The 18,172-nt window shown below is 45.8% G+C and overlaps 1 protein-coding gene across 4 annotated transcripts in view; it reads right to left on the minus strand.

The window, feature by feature from the left end:
- Positions 1-1,437: 1,437 nt before the first annotated feature.
- ARHGEF28 (Rho guanine nucleotide exchange factor 28) overlaps positions 1,438-18,172 on the minus strand; it is a 262,171-nt gene continuing 245,436 nt past the window's right edge. For 2 of the 4 annotated variants that reach the window (XM_069750470.1, XM_069750491.1), the window contains 2 exons: positions 9,224-9,482; positions 4,414-5,220 (listed from right to left, as the gene is read on the minus strand). In XM_069750470.1, coding sequence (XP_069606571.1) covers positions 5,048-5,220; positions 9,224-9,482 — 432 coding nt within the window. In that variant the 3' untranslated portion in view covers positions 4,414-5,047. Of the gene's footprint in view, positions 5,221-9,223; positions 9,483-18,172 lie in introns of all 4 variants that reach the window. The other 2 variants (XM_069750483.1, XM_069750475.1) reach the window with 2 other exon arrangements.

The raw sequence follows: 18,172 nt of genomic DNA on the forward strand, positions 1-18,172 counted from the left end.
CCGCTGTGCTCTGGTTTATGGCCGGTGCTGACAGTCAGTGCAGGGAAGCTGACGGCGGGGGACTTGACAGACATCGGAATGTGAGTATGTACGGTTTTGTTTTTTTAACTTTTACAATGGTAACCAGGGTAAATATCGGGTTACTAAGCGCGGCCCTGCACTTAGTAACCCGATGTTTACCCTGGTTACCCCGTGAGCACATCGCTGGATCGGCGTCACACACGCTCTCTCCAGCGATGACAGTGGGTGATCAGCGACCAAAAAAAGGTCCTGATCATTCCCCAGCGACCAACGATCTCCCAGCAGGGGCCTGATCGTTGGTCACTGTCACACATAACGAGATAGTTAGCGGGATCGTTGCTACGTCACAAAAAGCGTGACGTTGCAACGATATCGTTAACGAAATCATTATGTGTGAAGGTACCTTAAGGGTATGTGCACATACCTTTTAGACGGTGGCGGATAAGTTGAGTTAATCAAGCAGAAGATGCTTCAGTAAAACCCAGGAGGTGTTTTTCCTAAAGCATATTTTGCGGCTTTCCCCCCCCCCTTTTTTAACATTATGTATACACCCATAAGTGGAAGCAACCTGAAGTATGGTCAGATCACTTTTATTAAATAATTTGTGTCTTTCAAAGCTTGAAGCTGTAAAAAAAGAAGCTGAAAAAGACTGAACACATTTACAGCAAGTCGTAACATTGCAATCCATATGTTTATTCTCTTGATCGCTTCTTCAGCGTTACTTTTCAGGCAGGTTCCTGAGCAGACTTGCCTAAAAAAAGATGGTGTCAGCACATACCCTAATAAGGTTCCCTGGCTGACCACTGCATACTCGATTATCAAATTTGCCCATTTCTTGGTGTACTTATTGCTGAGAAATGCAGGCAAATACTTATCAAGCAATACCATCAGAAAGGCGTCGGATCGGCTCCAAATTTATTCTGCAGCAGGACAACAACCCCACCCAAACGTACAGCCAATGACATTAGGAACTATCTCCAGCTTAAGAAGTGCAAGGAGTCCTGAAAATCATGATACCTCAACATCATTGAGTCTGTCTGCGATATCATGAAGATACAAAGATTTGCACAAGTGACATCCATAGATCTGTGGTTAGTCCTCCAAGATGTTTGGAACAACCTACCTGCTGACTCCCATCAAATACTATATGCAAGTGGACCTAGATCACTGATACTGATTTGAAGTCAAAGGATGGTCACACCAAAAAACTAATAGGATTTAATTTTTTTTTATTATGCATTTCATAAAAAAATAAAGTAATACTACTCTTTTTGAAAGCATTTTGCCTAAACTTTTGCACTAAAAGATTTTAGATTTTGGTTTCCTTTTACTTTAAAGAAGTTTTACAGAATCATTTAGGTCCTGCCTAAGGTTACTCGAAAGATCCTTCCCAATGAAATAAACAGCACTCAGACACCATTTTGATATAAATATAATTGTACATTTCCCAAAACACTACAATGAGCAGATATTCGGCACATAGATTATCTATACAGAAAATGAGAACGTGGAGGACAACATCAGGATGTAGTGCAATTCTTTCTTATAATCTCCGACACTGTACAGATATTTGTTCAGAATATTGTAATGGAAATTAGGCATAAAACGACCATTCGAGATGGCTTGGATTCATTCACATGTCAAACAAAACTTGCAGGCAGCGATATAAGGGTGAAACAAAATGTCTACAAACAAAGGAGAACAGATCAGTACAAGCAAATGTACAGGACCAATACTTTATTTCAGATCCATTCTGCTGAAAATAAATCTCATACCAACAGGAATCTAGAACTGAAAGGGTTGTACAAAAATCAGAAAAACAGGGCAGGTGTCTCTCGGAATCAGTCACTTCTGCCCAAGGATTATGAATGGTATTAGAGCTCAGTCCTGTTGAAGTCACATACAAGCTGAAGTGCCACATACAGGTTGTTGATAGTGAAGGCTGTTTGGGAAAGGGGGCAGACTTCCGAAAGGCAGCGAGTTGGGTGTGCTGCCGTACACCTTCTATTCTTTGTTGGACGCCTGTGTCGCTGACTTTATGGTCATTGCTACAAACTAAAGACTTTAAGACTCTATGGTGAATCTTTCATCTTGCCGTTTGTATCTCACAATTGGTATGTGAGCACTTGAGTTGACGGAAAGTATGGCGCTTACTATATGGTCATGAATGTGTCAGGTTGAGGGAGAACCTCGCTGAACAAACAAGTTCAGTGATTCAAGATTCCCTTCGGATATGTTATATTTACTTAGAGATTATAAAGGAACCCTCATTATCTGAACAAGTAGTAGTATTCATTAGTGTTGCTTTATCACCCCATATGTAGTGTCTTATGTGCGGCATCAGCACTTTCTCTGATAATAAAAGGCTTGTGTGTTGGTCCAGACAGACTCTATAAAAGACTCCCGTATTACCGGCTGTCAAGTGATCACTGGACAGTGTTAGCCGAACCTTTTACTCAGAAAACTTGAGTGAATAAGTTGTTTTAGTGCCCGAAGTTCACTGAAATCTAATCAACATGAAGAAGAACAGATGTGCTCCTTCCATCATTACACTGTCGTATTCACAGAAAGTAAGAAAGTATGGATGAGTCCTTTCTTTTATTATACTAAAATGTACAAATATTACACTTTTCTATATACTCAACCTTAACAATTCTTTCCCATTCCATGTCACCTGTCGCCTCTTCTTGACAATGGTGACAGACCACGTGAGTGGGTAGTAGTTGGCTGCTGAAGCCACATGAGGAGTTGCTACCATACGTAATGGTGGATTGTTGACCAAAAAGTGATCAGGGCTGGAAAGGGGGGAAATCATTATAGCAGCTGTATTACAAATGACTCTGCATTTTAGGCCACTAGAATATCATTTTAAAAACCCCTAAAAAAGTTTTCTTCCAGTTAGGGAGTACTTTACAAATACTAGTCTGGTCTTTATGGGCTAGGGATCTTATAAGGATCTTGAGTGGCTAAAAACTACAATATTTAACACTCTCTAAGATACTGTCACTTACCGCAGTGATAGACAATGGTGGGGAACAAACTAGAAGAACTGAGAAGACATAAGAACCAATGGACCTGGTTCAAGCAGAGGAGCGGTTGTCCGAGTCTTTTCGAACCTGCCTTAGGGCCCATTTATACTAGTCGATCAGGAACACTCATGCTGCTGAAAACAATAATATTGTATGTGCTCACGGAAAGGTCATATTAACGATCAATCTGTGTACATGAATGTGCGGTCAGCCTGTCTAAACAGGCTAAATAAAACAACAGCCAATCACTTATATGAGGCCAATTGGTGGTTACTTAAGGCTTTTGATGCCTTACTTCTACAATATCTTTCAGTCAAATGCCTGCGTGGAGATAAGTTATTTCTTATGCCCCACCCCCATACATAGTGTGTATTCAATGGGAAGAGGGGAATAATCCACTGTCAGACACCTTTGGTTAGGCTTACCTCCCCTAAGAATAAAGGGATCAGACATTGAATTTCAGCATGCCCAATCCTTCATCCCTCAACACCATTAAAAGAAAGTCAGCCGGTCCAGCTCAAATTGGTGGGCTTTGCTACTTTTGCTGTAGCAGTAGTAACATGGATCTACCTCATGAGGAGATCCAGAAAACTGATATGCTAGGGGACACTGTACATGTAAGCCTCTCCAGTCCACAACTATCAACCTCTACAAAAAAAAAATGCAAGAACTCAGGCTAAACATATGGGCAACTGCCAGAAATCTCTAGTTCCGCTTGCCTCTTTGAGGAATTGGAGAACTTGATATAAGAATACCATCCTATGAGGGTCTCACGTGAAGTTCCTCAAGGCCTTAAATATATTATTAGGCTGTTAGTAGCTGAAATGGAATAAATATGGCCAGACGCAAGGCCATTATAGGCTGACAGATTTTTGTCGTTGAGTGACAGCAAATGTATCAGGCTCTGCTAACTGTTCCAGAGGTTAATGTCGGGAGGATTTCATAAGGCATAACTCCGATAGAAGACTGGATCAGAAAAAAAGGATTAGCCAGGTCACTTCAGTAGGCCATAGTTCTCCGGAGTTCGGTTCGATGCTGCTGTTCAGGAGGGAAGACAAGTAAACAAAGTAGGAATAGATCCAGCTACACGCATAAAACTTCCTGAAGATTTGTTAGTTCATATTCAAAATTCCACAAAATATCCATTACAGTCCAATAGTGAAACCCTACCGAAGCCTTTCTGGCCATGTATAAGGGTGCAATGCACCAGAAATGTGTTGGTAGGGTGTTGCTTTTTGGACTGCAATGCATATCGAATCAGGACCTAGACAGAGTAGCAATCAGAATCTTTTGTGGTGAATACTCTGAACATAATTTTATCACTGCCTAAATGTACACAAGTAAATCAGAACGTCACAGTCACTGACAGTCTGGATATTTGGCATGTATTGTACAGTATAGTGTGTGGTACATCACTTGCAAAAGTGCCATCAATAGTCAATTTTTACACATATAATAATAATTAAAAAAAACATACAATAAGTTAACGATTTTCCACAAGAAAAAAAAAAAGTGAACCCTTAACACCTAAAGGGTACTTACAAATGAGTTCTGCAGTGTTAGCAGTTGTATTCATTACACTATCCGTAACGACGGATGCTAGTAGGCAATCTGTTTGCAAGTCCAATGAATGATCCATAAAACATTCTTCTAGAAATACTATATTCCGGAGAGACTAGTGTAACGCAGACCAGTGAATACACAAAGCATCTGAAAGTCTGTTTGCAGCAGTGAACATAAGCAATAAGTCATTCAGACATTAGGAGTAGATCACAGAGCTTGAAGGACTGTGATTAATTCAGTCATTGACCAATCAGAATGACAGCAGATATCCCAAAAATGGATACTTGCATTCGTGTGCGATGCTTTACGCTATTGCCAATCAATGGCAAAGGTTATACTTAAAGGGATTTTCATTTACAACATTTGCAGTATCACTTTATAGACAATGGTTTGCTGGTTCCACCAACAAATTCGAGTCCTGGCCTGCTCCACTGTCAAAGGTAAACTATAGTCTCTTCCACTAGTCCATTCTCTACACATGTTGCTGGGTCACCATGGAGTGTTATGGTTTCTGAGGTCTGGGAGGTTTGATGGGTCCCTGTGGTTATATTATGTCCTGTTGTTGCCAGCAGAGTTCCACAGAAAATGACATGAGCGGCGCTGAGATCTGAAACGGAAGAAACACCATTATGATATAAAATGTTATGCCATGTATAATAGAGACAGAAAATAGAGGAGTAATCCAGGATTAAAAAAAATAAAAACTACTTATGTGCCACTGATGCCATAGTTTGCATCTGGTATTGCAGTCTAAAAGACTATGGACTTTTTGCTTTGATTACAGACATATTTGCTTTTTCCTGTTCTGACGACCATTTCTGCAAAAGTGACAAAAGAAAGAGCAGCCATATTGGTTGTCAGCTTTGAACTAGCCTACAGAAAGTGACCATACTCTGTGATCATCTATCAAGACAGTACTTACTTAAACTGCCTTCTATAAAACTGATTGCGTCAACTAGTATGGCCGCACTTCTGGTTGTTATTTTTGCAGTAGGCCCCGAAACAGAACACAAAAAAGGCATTACCTCAAAAATACATTAAATGTTTTATGTTTGGATGGAAATCTTGTTGGCGAGTAATGCACCTGGGAATGATCCTGGACCACCTGAGATTATAATCATCTGATGGATCCCTCTTTTCATATTTGTTATTTCTGGTGGAAAATGATGATGATGCCGTGTTGTGGGGCAAGTTGTCATCATCTGCTCTAACAGGTGAGGTATTGGATTGTTAGAACCACACGACTTTCCTGCTTAGAAATTTAAATTGAACTGATCAGTCGATTCATGATGCCCAATCTACGAGGAGCATGAATCCGAGCCTGGCTGAATGAGAACAGACGGTATGTTTTTCTATGAAACATTTTGGCTTTAATATCCGGATGGGAACCATAGGAAAATACCCGACTAGTCGGGTGCTGACGCAGCTTGCTTCGCCCTGCGCCACTACAGTTGACTGACATTTCTTTATGTAAACACATGGACTATTAGGGGGCTCTTCGCCAGCACTCCTGGCCATTTCACAGTCTTTAATTACAATGTAGAAGGAGGGGTAAGTCATTCAACCATATGTGAGTGGACAAGTTAAATTCTTTTAAACTCCATTGTGGAAATACACTCGGAATTTTACTGTGCCCAATTCTTCTCTGGGGGAATGTACTTTTTCCCCTGTATGTCACTGCTGAATCATCAATCATCAGCATCTTGGGGGTGGAAAGCCTAGTGTGACCTTTTGTGTTTCATGTGATCATGATGAGAACTCCTTGAGCTATGTTCATATAGCAATTTATAGCCTATAGTCAGTGGCTCCATTGGGGCTTACGCATTAAGCCCTGGAAAATGATATTCAGACATATGAACTGAAAGCCATTGACTGTAATGATGAAGAAGGAGTTACTTTGTGCTCTATCGGACATTTTTGGCCATAGTTGTCAATCACTGACCGTAGTCTAAAACGCGGTATGAACTATTCCTTACGCTTACTGTGTTGACAGCGTCGGGAGAGGAAAGCTGCAGCATGTCACCTACAAGGCTCTTGAACTAACACAGGTATCAGGACTTCCAGAATGTTATATGTGACAAATGCTCATCCTACAATGATGTTTAGTGCTCTGACGCTGCAATTCTCCTCCTTTGGAGAGAGAAGACAAAGTTTTCCAGCTCCGGAGGTAAAATCAAAACATCTTTATTTGACAATGATAAAAAGAGAAAAATTGGCTGTTGGACATAGACCGGTATTTACCGGAGGAGAAATGCCATTTTATGACTGGTAAAAGTCTTCAGCGTCAAGCAGAGACACCCTTCCGTGCTCGGATTTTGTTATGTCCCATGAATGAGACATTTTACAGACTGTCCTGTACATTTTACATGCTGTATTGCAGTTCTCATATTGTTTATTGTTGCTATGTGTTCCTGTGTTTTGCATAGCTGAAATCCTCCCTTTCCATCACGTTTGTCCCTTCTGTCTCCCTCTGCTGGGTGTCATGTCACTTCCTTCTTCTTCTCCCTGTGTCTCAGTCTCCATCTTGGCTTCATTAGAGGCACATGTGCTTTCAGCTTGTCTGAAGAAAGTCTTTTTTTCCTGCTGCTGCTGCTGTTTATGCATGCAACAAGGATTCTTAAAGAAATCAAAGTCTCTTCTGGATTCTTCATAACATGTGTGCCTGCAGCTGAGTTAAGCTATCTGCGAACGTCGCCAATTGTAAGTAGGGTGAAGAGATTCAGCATCTCATAGAGCCATATTTGCAGCCACAGTAGTGTAGTGAGTAGAAATGATTGGCCTGATCTCTTTGTCGGACTCTGGTTCCACCAGCTCATAAACGTTGAACTCCCTTGAACTGGAATCCTCGAACAAGAGCCTTGGAGGTGACACCCACATGTTGTCATTGAGTTTAGACGCGGCAGTGAGTCTCGTCCCTCGGTCGGCTGGATTCATTTCTTTCATGGACTATGAAAGTACCTACAAGGGTGAGCTGAATTTTCTATTTTTACATGAATTCTCCTCCTTTCCCAACACTGTAATGACAGCAAGCAATAACAGTGAGGCGCTCTAACCGTAAATCAAGTGAGGCACATCAAGTCTCACCAGATCATGTAGAAGCATCCTACTCTATAGACTTTTGCGTTATTTTTCACCTCTATAACTTCTTATGATTCCATAGTGTCATACATGGAAAAAGTAAGCGCCCCTATAGAACAATTTGTTAACACCCAAGAGAAAATTGCATATTTGGGAGCAGAAGAGATTAGAGGCCCATATCTCATGTAATGGGGGGGAAAAAAAAAGGAAAAACAAAAATGTTTTAATCAGCTCTTATGTTGAGATAGGCAGTTACAAATAAATGTAGTGAAAGCTTCTCCGTAAGCTTTACTATAAACCTCTAAGGCTAAGTGCACACATTGCAGAATTGACGCGGAAATTTCCGTGGCAATTCTGCGCCTCCTGCCGCAGGAATATCACATGCGGAATTGGCATGCATATTCCCGAAAACTAGCGTTTTGCAAGCATAATTAGCTTGCAGAATGCTAGCGTTTTCCAAGCGATCTGTAGCATCGCATGGAAAACTGATTGACAGGTCGGTCACACTTGTCAAACAATGTTTGACAAGTGTGACAAACTTTTTACTATTGATGCAGCCTATGCCGCATCAATAGTAAAAGATAGAATGTTAAAAATAATAATAAAAAAATAAAAAATGGTTATACTCACCTACCGCAAACAGCTGATCTCCTCAGCGGCTTCCGTTCCTATAGATGGTGTGTGTACAGGACCTTCAATGACGTTGCGGTCACATGACCGTGACGTCATCGCGGTCATGTGATCGCGACGTCATCGCAGGTCCTTCACACACCATCTACAGGAACGGAAGCGGCCGCATGCAGCGCTGAGGGGTGGGAGGACTCCGGGGCCATCAGAGGGTGAGTATATCACGATTTTTTTATTTTAATTCTTTTTTTAACAATTATATGGTGCCCAGTCCGTGGAGGAGAGTCTCTCCTCCACGCTGGGTACCAACTGCACATGATCTGCTTACTTCCCGCATGGTGGGCATAGCCCCATGCGGGAAGTAAGCAGATCAATGCATTACTAGGTGTGCGGAATCCCCGCGATTCCGCAAATTTATTGAACATGCTGCGTTTTTTTCTGGAATGCGAATCTGCTCAGGAAAAAAATGCAGCATGTGCACAAAAAATGCGGATTGCATTCTATTAAATAGGATGCTTAATGAGAGCGTTTTTTCACGGTTTTATAGCGTTTTTATAGCCAAAAACCGCAAAAAAAAACGCAAAAAATCCGCGAAAAATCTGCTATGTGTGCACACAGCCTAAAAGAAGATTTTCTCTATCTTCCCTTATTTTCCAGCCTGTACTGAGTTTGCACCAGAGAAGAAGCGGTGGAGACAAACTGCGGCTTTTGTGCAGCATGTACAGTAAAGATGGACTTAGACAAAATCCACAGAAGAAAAAAACCTCTATAAATATTATATAACGAAAATGGTGAACGATGGAAATTAGTAGAATGTGCATAATTGATAAAACATGACAATGACCAGTTCTCGTTACATGCACCACATTCGTGGCATCAAGGTTTCCTACTGTGCTCTCTTTTACCGTTATTACAGGCATCCTTATTGCTGTGGCGGGAGGAATTTTCGAGCTTCTGCTGTCGGGAAATTAAGGTGCTCCAAGGTTCACTGGAGATGTCCACAGGGCCGTCCTCAGAAGTGTCTGCTAAGTCCGAGGTGTTCTCCACCTGTGGCTGTGAGCCTGGGAGTGTGGTATTGCTGTGGAGCGACATCTGAGCCAGAGCGCCAGAAATACAGCCGGAGTCTTCATTTTCGAATCTGTCACGCTGGGAGTTTCTTACGCCCTGTGATATGAAGGAAAGTACAAGACTGAGTTCAGTGAGATGTTTACATTAAACAGAAAAAATGGACGGACGAGCAAAGTTTTTTCTCACACGTTTTCTCATAACCTCTGTCCTTACTTTATTAAACCTGTAATTTTGTTTTTCCCTGAAACGTGTTAATGCAAAGAAATGACTTTTTCTGGGATCTCTTCACACACGCCTTACCATACTGTGAGCATAACCTCCCCACCATGAAATAAAATAATGACACACCCGCAGTGCCCTCTGAAGTCCCGGGGTTTGTATTGTCAGACGTCTCACCAGACGCCTTATAACAAATGTGCAAATTAGATTTTTCACAAAAAAAAAAAAAAAAAAAGAAAGATGAATACTGTGCATGGCGTGCTCAGCTGTACACTAACTGGTAAAAATACAAGTATATATATATATAAAGAATATCTATACCCAGATCCAGACCATATTATTTTGACCAGTATATGGGGGGGAAACACTTTTTTCTATTTTAGGTGGGAGAATCACACAAAGACTAAGGGTCTGATTCATTAAGACTAGAACCGCACACGCTAGAGGGGTTTATCCAGGACTCATTTATTTTTTTACTCTGCATTTAAGAACTCACAAGCAGGTAGTTGCTCACATAGCAGCCAGGAAGGGCCTCTCTGCTGACGTGAGCCGGAGAATCCCGGGACGGGGCAGTTTGTTAACGCTGTGTCGGCTTGGTTAGAAGAGGCAAGTAGTTGGTAACTTCCTGCCTGCTAGTCCTAAAGCCCATAGATTAGTAAATTAGTCCCAGAAAACCCCTCTAATGAAGGGCTCCCTGCAGTACCATGCACTTTATGAATCTGATGCATCTCATAAAGTCGTGCTCAAAAGTTTACATACCCTGGCAGAATTTTTGCTTTCTTGGCCTTTTTTTCCCTGAGAATATGAATAATGACACCAAACACATTTTCTCCACTCATGGTTAGTGGTTGGGTGAAGCCATTTATTGTCAAACTACTGTGTTTTCGCTTTCAAATGACCCTGATAACAGGATTTTTGGTTGCTTACCGTAAAATCTGTTTCTCGGAGCCTTCATTGGGGGACACAGGAACCATGGGTGTATGCTGCTGCCACTAGGAGGCTGACACTATGCAAATAAAAAAGTTAGCTCCTCCTCTGCAGTGTACACCCCACCGACAGGAAGTAGGATATTCAGTTAGTGAGAAAGCAGTAGGAGAAGCAACGTGTAAAAGAGAAAGAATAATAATAATATAATAATAATAAACTTTATCTACATAGCGCCAACAAATTCTACGGCGCTCCATAGATTAACAGTTTCAAACACTCAAAGAGTGTTCAAAGAACTCAAACGTAAACAGTAAACAGAGCTGTTCAACTTGGGAGGGTGCTGTGTCCCCCAATGAAGGCTCCGAGAAACAGATTTTACGGTAAGCAACCAAAAATCCTGTTTTCTCTATCGCCTTTCATTGGGGGACACAGGAACCATGGGACGTCCCAAAGCAGTCCCTGGGGTGGGAAAAACAGACTTCCATCAGGTCAGAGGACTCACCACTGCCGCCTGCAGGATCCTTCTGCCCAGGCTGGAGTCCGCCGTAGTTCGGCGAAACGTGTGGATGGAAGACCAGGTTGCCGCTTGCAAAGCCGTCAGCGATAACCCCGTGACGTACCGCACTGGAAGCGCCGACTGCCCAGGTAGAGTGAGCCTTATCTCAGGAGGCACTCTTGTTCTTGACCCGGTAAGCTTCCAAAATTGCCGTTCTGATAGAGTGAGCAATAGTAGCCTTGGAATCCGGCAGGCCTCTACGCACGCCATCAGGGATGGCGAAAAGAGAATCCATCTTTCGGAAAGCGGCTGTGCTAGCCAGGGAGATCCTCACTGCCCTGACGAGACCCAGCCTGTTCAACGATCACTCCAGAGGATGAGTCGGAGCTGGACAAAAGGAAGGGTATAACGATGTCCTCGTTGAGGTGGAAAGATGAAAACCACCTCGAGAAAGGAAGGAAGGAAGGCAGGCAGAGGTCTGAGACCACCTTGTCCTGGTTTAAAATCAAGAAAGGAGGTCGGCAAGAAATGGCCACCAACTCAAAAACGCGGCGGATCGAAGAAATGGACCTGGGAAAAGCCACCTTCCGAGATAGAACGGACAGGGAAAACTCCCTGAGAGGCTATAAGGGGGGAACCCCTAAGCACAACCAACCCAACCTTTAAATCCCATGAAACCAGAGGCCCTGTACGGAGGGACATTATGGGCTACTCATTGAAGGGAGGTCTTAACCTGTGGCTGAGAAGATAACGTCTTCTTAAAGGGAAGAAGAGCGCAGGAACCTGGCCCTATAGGGAACTGAGAGCGAAGCCCGAATCCCGTCCTGCCTGAAGGAAAACCAAATGGAAGGCAGGGAAAAAGGACGTAGGTGAAAAGCGGTTGGATTCGCATCAACGAAAGTAAGCCTTCCAGGTACGATAGTAGATCCCGAAAGAAGACCAAGGCTTCCCAGCCTGGACTATAGAGTGACCCATTTGGGCCGAAAGGCCAGACGCTCTTAGAACTGTGGAGTCCACAGCCACGCCGTTAAACTGGGAGACCGATAATTCGGGTGACACATCGAACCCTGAGACAGCAGATCGGGTCCGCCTGGAAGACACCAGGGGTGTCCGCGAGAGGATTGACGATGTCTGCAAACTAGGACCTCCTGGGCCAATCCGGGACGATCAGAATGACCGGCACCCATCCAGCCTTGATCTTTTTCGACAGCTTGGGAAGCAAGGGAAGGCGTGGAAACCAATAGGGGAGCCCAAACTGCGACCGAGGAATGGCCAGAGTGTCAACACCACTGTGAGAGAAACACGGGACCCTGGGCCGACCCGAGGGACCTCCTGTTCAATCGGGACGCCATGAAGACCACCTCTGGAGTCCCCCATCGAAGAGCAATCCGATAGGAAACCTCCTGAAGTACCATTCCCCTGCCGCGAGGCCCTCGCGGCCGAGGAAGTGGGCGGCCTAAATGTCCATGCCGGGGACATGCACTGCGGAGCTCACCAGGACCGTTGCCTCTGTCCAAAGGAGGATCCTGGAATCTCGGCCGAGACCAGCGAACGCCGAGTCCACCCCTGGTGGTAGACATCTGCCACTGCTGTGTCATTGTCTGTCTGGATTCGAATTGGCAGGCTGCTGAGAATCCTTACCCAGTGAAGGGAAGACAGAAAAATGATCCGGAACTCGAGGACATTGATCGACAAAGAGGGCTCCTGCGCCGACCAACAACCCTGAAAGAACAGGAGACAAAGCTCCGCGCCTCCGCCGAGCGGACTAGCGTCCGTCGTCACCACCTGCCAGGGAACTGGAAGGAAGGATATGCTGTGAAGGATCTACTCTGGGATAAGAGAAGTGACCTCGGCCACCAGTCGAGGAATCATTTGACCTGGGAGAAAGCCGGATCGGACGATGCAGGGAGAAGACAGACCTGTCCCCTGCGATAAAATAGCCTGCTGAAGAAGTCTTGAAAGAAACGGGCGAAGGGAAAATTGCTTCCGATGTTGCAACCAAACCTCCTGAGGGCCTTTAAGGCCCATCGGAAAGGAGGGGAGCCGAGAACCCTGGAGCAAGCGAACTTCCTGACAAAGGAGGGATATCCTGTCCTCGGGAAGGAAGACTCTGGTCCGACAAGTGTCGAAGAACATGCCCGGAGATACAAGGTGCTGAACAAGACGGAACTTCTTCCTGTTGACGAGCCACCCGCAACGGTTAGAATGTCGGGAAAGATGGATAGACTTTCGGGAGCCTGAAACCGAAATTCCTGAGCCTCCATGAAAGTGATTACTGAACGAGGGAATATCATCCTGAAGTGTCTCCGACGAAACTTCCTGTTCAGCAAATGGAGATCCGGACTGGGACGAACCTTGTTGTCCTCTGTCAGTACAGAAAGATTCGAAGAGAAGCCTGTGAACCGTTCCTGTTCTGGGACGGGAACGTTTACCCCGGATTTAAGGAGGGAAACAATGGCTGTAAAGAAACCCGGGACTAGAGCGGGGTCTCTTGGAGGTTGGGATTTGAAGAAAACGATCCCAGGACCGTGAAATGAAGATTTTGTATCTAGAGGATACAAGTGCCCTGGCCCATGCGCCCTCTACTGAGGAGACCCAGACGTCCCTGAGGAACAGGAGACGGTTGCCCAGCCTGAGAAACGGGCCGGGGTCTGGTCGTGGGTCATGCCTAGGTGGAACTTCCAGTCCTGGACCTGGAGAATCCACCTTAGGAGTAGCGGGCACGCCAGGAAAGAGTGAGTTGAAGAATACCTTCTTCTCTTAACGTGCCTGTGGCCTCTGCTGTTGCGAAGATGAATCTGATGCCGCAAAACTACAAAAAAGGAAGGTCAAAAATACCGAAGTAGCCGCCTAAGGGGAAGTAGGCGAGGTCTGGAGAAGGGGACTGGTGCCGCCAGTGGCGTCCTTAATAAATTTGGTCCAGCTTGGAACCGAAAGGACGTGAACCTTGAAAAGGCAGGCTCGTAAGGGACTTTGATGACTCTTGAGCCAAACAGTGCGACAGCTGGCAACGACATTACTGGGCGCCTGTGCGGCAGAAGACGCGACGTCCAGGGAACATATTCCCCCGGCGTGAGTAATCTGGGAGGCAAGTTCCGCCAGCCGGCCTGATGGAGCTCCAGCTTGAATGCCCCAACGGAGTTGTTTAGCCCCTCGGATACAGACTTCGAAACCCAAGTGGAAGCCAAAGCTGGGCATTGGGATGATGCGGCAGTTTTGAAAGCTGACTTCACGAAGGATTCCCTGATCCTATCGATGGAATCTTTCAGAGCCGCCCACCGGACAGTGTAAGGACTGTGTTGGTGGCAAGTTTAGCAGCCGACGGATCCACAGGGGGAGAGGTCGTTCTCTAACGCCTCTCATTCCGGTTGGCAATGAGATCCGGAGGAAAGAGATATGAGACTCCAAGACGGTTGTCTCTGAGAACGTCTGGTCGAATTCGCTCTTTCTCTGGACAGAAGCTCCTTGAATTCAGGATGAGGAGCAAATACCTTAGGAGGTAGCTTAGACCGTCTAAACGAAACCGCCTGATCTGCGGGTTTCGTAGAGGAATCTTTGATGCCACAAATCTGATTGGTCGCTCCAATGAGGCTTTGAACCATATCCCTCATGTTAGCGATTTGGTTCGAATCCGGCCCCAAATTATCCTCCGAAGGCGTATCAGAGAAAGCCTCGCCTGACTCAGGGGAGGAGGATCGGAAGGACGCCGACTGCAGAGGAGGACCGAGTGTCGAGATGGAGCGAGAAGAGGACTCAGACTGGCATTCCTGTCTGGACCTTTTGCAGCTAGCCTTGGAGGGCTCGGACGGAGCTTCCTGAGACCCGGTGGCTACTGCAGGGGCAACCGATCCAGCACAGACACCAGGGTTGAGACACCCGTGTTAGATTGGCCACCGATTGAGACAGAGAGGAGGCCCAGCCTGGGATGGGGGTATCACTCTCGGGCGGATCGGCCGGGGGATCCTGGGCGGTGGGCAGAATCGGGTTGCCGCAGGAGTAGGAAGACGAGAATGGCCCCCTTTTTTGCCCGAGTAGTTAGGGGGCAGGGGGGGGGGGGGGGGGCAGAGGGGAGTGTCAGTCTGCAGAGCAGAGCTACTCACGGTAGACGAAAAACGGGATCCGGAGGACGCTGTTCGGCTTGATAGGATGGGCCTCTGGTAAGAAGTCGTCTTTTAGGCAGGAGGGCGATATGGGCTCCTGCCGCAAATTGGACCGATCTGCGAATGTGACCGCGGTATGGGCTCCTGAGATGTGGCGACGGATGTTTGTGGAGGAGAGGTGCATGTAAAGGAGTCCCAAGATGGCGCCGGTGGGCGGAGAGAAGGCGGGCCGCAGTGAAAATGTCGGGCGGGAGAAAAGCCCGCCCAATGAGAGAAGAAAGGGGGCGGAGTCCGGCACCGGAAGTAGGCCCGGGCAGAAGCCGGGGCCTAAATTAGATAGGTGACCGGAGAGGGAGCCTTACAGGCCGCGGAGTAAGGAAACTGCCGGCAGCTGAGCGGCCGCACACCGCAGCCGGAGCAGCGGCGCCGAAGGAGACAGGATGAACGGCCGCATGCCGCGGCCGGAGGAGCGCAGCTGCAGGGACCCGAAGCGATGCGGCGGCTTGGTAAAGCCGCCGCAGCCGCACTGAAGAAAGGAGAGAAAGCGCCGCATACAGCGGCCGGAGCCAGGCAGCCGCCGGCGGTGCGGCGGCCAGAGAAGGCCGCGCTGGTGCAAGGTGGCCGCTGATAGAGCGGCCAAAACAGCGCGGTAACTTAGTAAGAAGCGGCACGGTAGTAGAAAGGGCAGCCGCGCCGGAACAGGGCGGCCGCAGCCACGGAGCAGTGCGGCGGCCAGAGAAGGCCGCGCTGGAGCAAAGTGGCCGCTGATAGAGCGGCCGGAAAGCGCGGTCACGTAGTCAGAAACGGCGTAAGCGGTGCGGAGCTGAAGGAGATGGGACCCAATGCTCGGGGAAAAAGCTTTACCTCTTAGTTGCAGGTAAGATGACCTGCATCTGAACTAAGGCACCCCCCTTTGTGGATCTAGGCGGGAAATACTTACCTCAAACATCCCACGTCGGTACTAACCTGCAAGGGATGAGACGTCCAGGGAGCTGATGGACGTCCTCGTCTCCGCAACCGACAGGCTCTGGTGGGCGAGTGGGTGGGGGACGGATGCAGGACCGGACTTCTGAGCACGCTTGTGTGCCAGGATCATGGTCCTGCTGAGGGATCTATGAGGATACGGGGTGGCAGTACACGCCGCACTCATAGTCCGTATTGTGGGAGTACAGGTGTGACTGTTCACCCTGTATCCCTCCGGAAAAACCTGAAAAGGAACGACGCACATTGAGGTAGATAAGGGTCTAATGAAAGATCCGTGTCCACCTCCTACTGACACTAAGCTAAAACTGAATATCCTACTTCCTGTCGGTGGGGTGTACACTGCAGAGGAGGAGCTAACTTTTTTATTTGCATAGTGTCAGCCTCCTAGTGGCAGCAGCATACACCCATGGTTCCTGTGTCCCCCAATGAAAGGTGATAGAGAAACAAAGTTTACATACCCTGGTGATTTTGGCCTGATACCATGCACAGAAGTTAACACAAATGGGTTTGAATGGCCACTAAAGGAAACATCCTCACCTGTGACAAATGCCAGGAAAATTGTTCGGGATGCAAAGAAAACCGACAAATAACATCAGCTGGAATACCGTGTTCTCTGAAAACTAGTGGTGTGGCAGTTTCAAGATGTACAATAAGGAGGCACTTGAAAAAAAATGGGCTGCATGGTCGAGTCGCCAGAAGAAAGCCATTACTGCGCATATGCCTACAATATGCAAAATCTCGCGTACAATATGCAAAACATAGAGACAAGCTTTATAACTTCTGGAACAAGGTAATTTGGAGTGATGAGACCAAAATTGAACTTTTTGGCCACAACAATAAACGTTACATTTGGAGAGAGGTCAACAAGGCCTATGATGAAAGGAACACCATTCCTACTGTAAAGCACGCTGATGTTTTGAGGATGTGTGAGCTACAAAGGCATAGGAAACTTGGTCAAAGTTGAAGGGTACATGAATGCAGCACATTATCAGAAAATACTGGAGGCAAATTTGCACTCATCAGCCCGCAATCTGCACATAGGACGTACTGGGATGTTCCAACATGACAAAGATTCAAAACACAAGGCCAAGTTGAGCTCTTTTTGGCTACAACAGAACAAAGTGAAGGTTGTAAAGTGACATCTCAATCTCCTGACCTTAATATCATTGAGCCACTCTGGGGAGATTCTCAAGCACGCAGTTCATGCTAGACAGCCCAGGAATTTACAGGAACTGGAGGCTTTTTGCCAAGAAGAGTGGGCAGCTTTACCATCTGAGAAAATAGAGAACCTCATCCACAACTACCACAAAAGACTTCAAGCTGTCATTGATGTTAGAGGTGGAAATACATGGTATTAAGAAATGGGGAATGTGAACTTTTGACCAGGGTCATTTGGCGTTCTTCTGGCGAATCGACCATGTAGCCCATTTTTCTTCAAGTGCCTCCTTATTGTGCATCTTGAAACAGCCACACCACTAATTTTCAGAAAGTCCAGTATTTCAGCTGATGTAATTTGTGGGTTTTTCTTTGCATCCTGAACAATTTTCCTGGCAATTGTCACAGGTGAGGATGTTAGCTTTAGTAGCCATTCAAACCCATTTGTGCCAACGTCTGTGCATGTTATCAGGCCCAAATCACCAGGGTATGTAAATTTTGATCAGGGTCATTTGGATGTTTTGGGCTGTCATTATGATTTTAAAAAAACAACAAAAAAAAACAACACAATAGCTTGACAATGAATGGTTTCACCCAACCACTAACCATGAGTGGAGATAAAGTTCATATTCTCTGAAAAAGGGCCAAGAAAGCAAAAATTCTACTGGGGTATGTAAACTTTTGAACACAACTGTAATTGTGGGGGAACCTCCATGCACTGCACCTGAAATGCCGCTCCCTTCAGAGTGACTTTTCAAAGCTTTTACACCTGTATTCTGGTGTAAAAGCTTTGATGATTTGGCTTCTAAATGTATACCACACAATATTCATATTTTATTTTGAAATTATGGAAATGTATGCATATTAAAAAATAAAATTGTGACTATCATTTTTTTGGGAGGCGT

Source organism: Ranitomeya imitator, chromosome 1, assembly GCF_032444005.1.
Source record: "Ranitomeya imitator isolate aRanImi1 chromosome 1, aRanImi1.pri, whole genome shotgun sequence".
In the NCBI taxonomy this organism is placed as follows: Eukaryota; Metazoa; Chordata; class Amphibia; order Anura; family Dendrobatidae; genus Ranitomeya; species Ranitomeya imitator.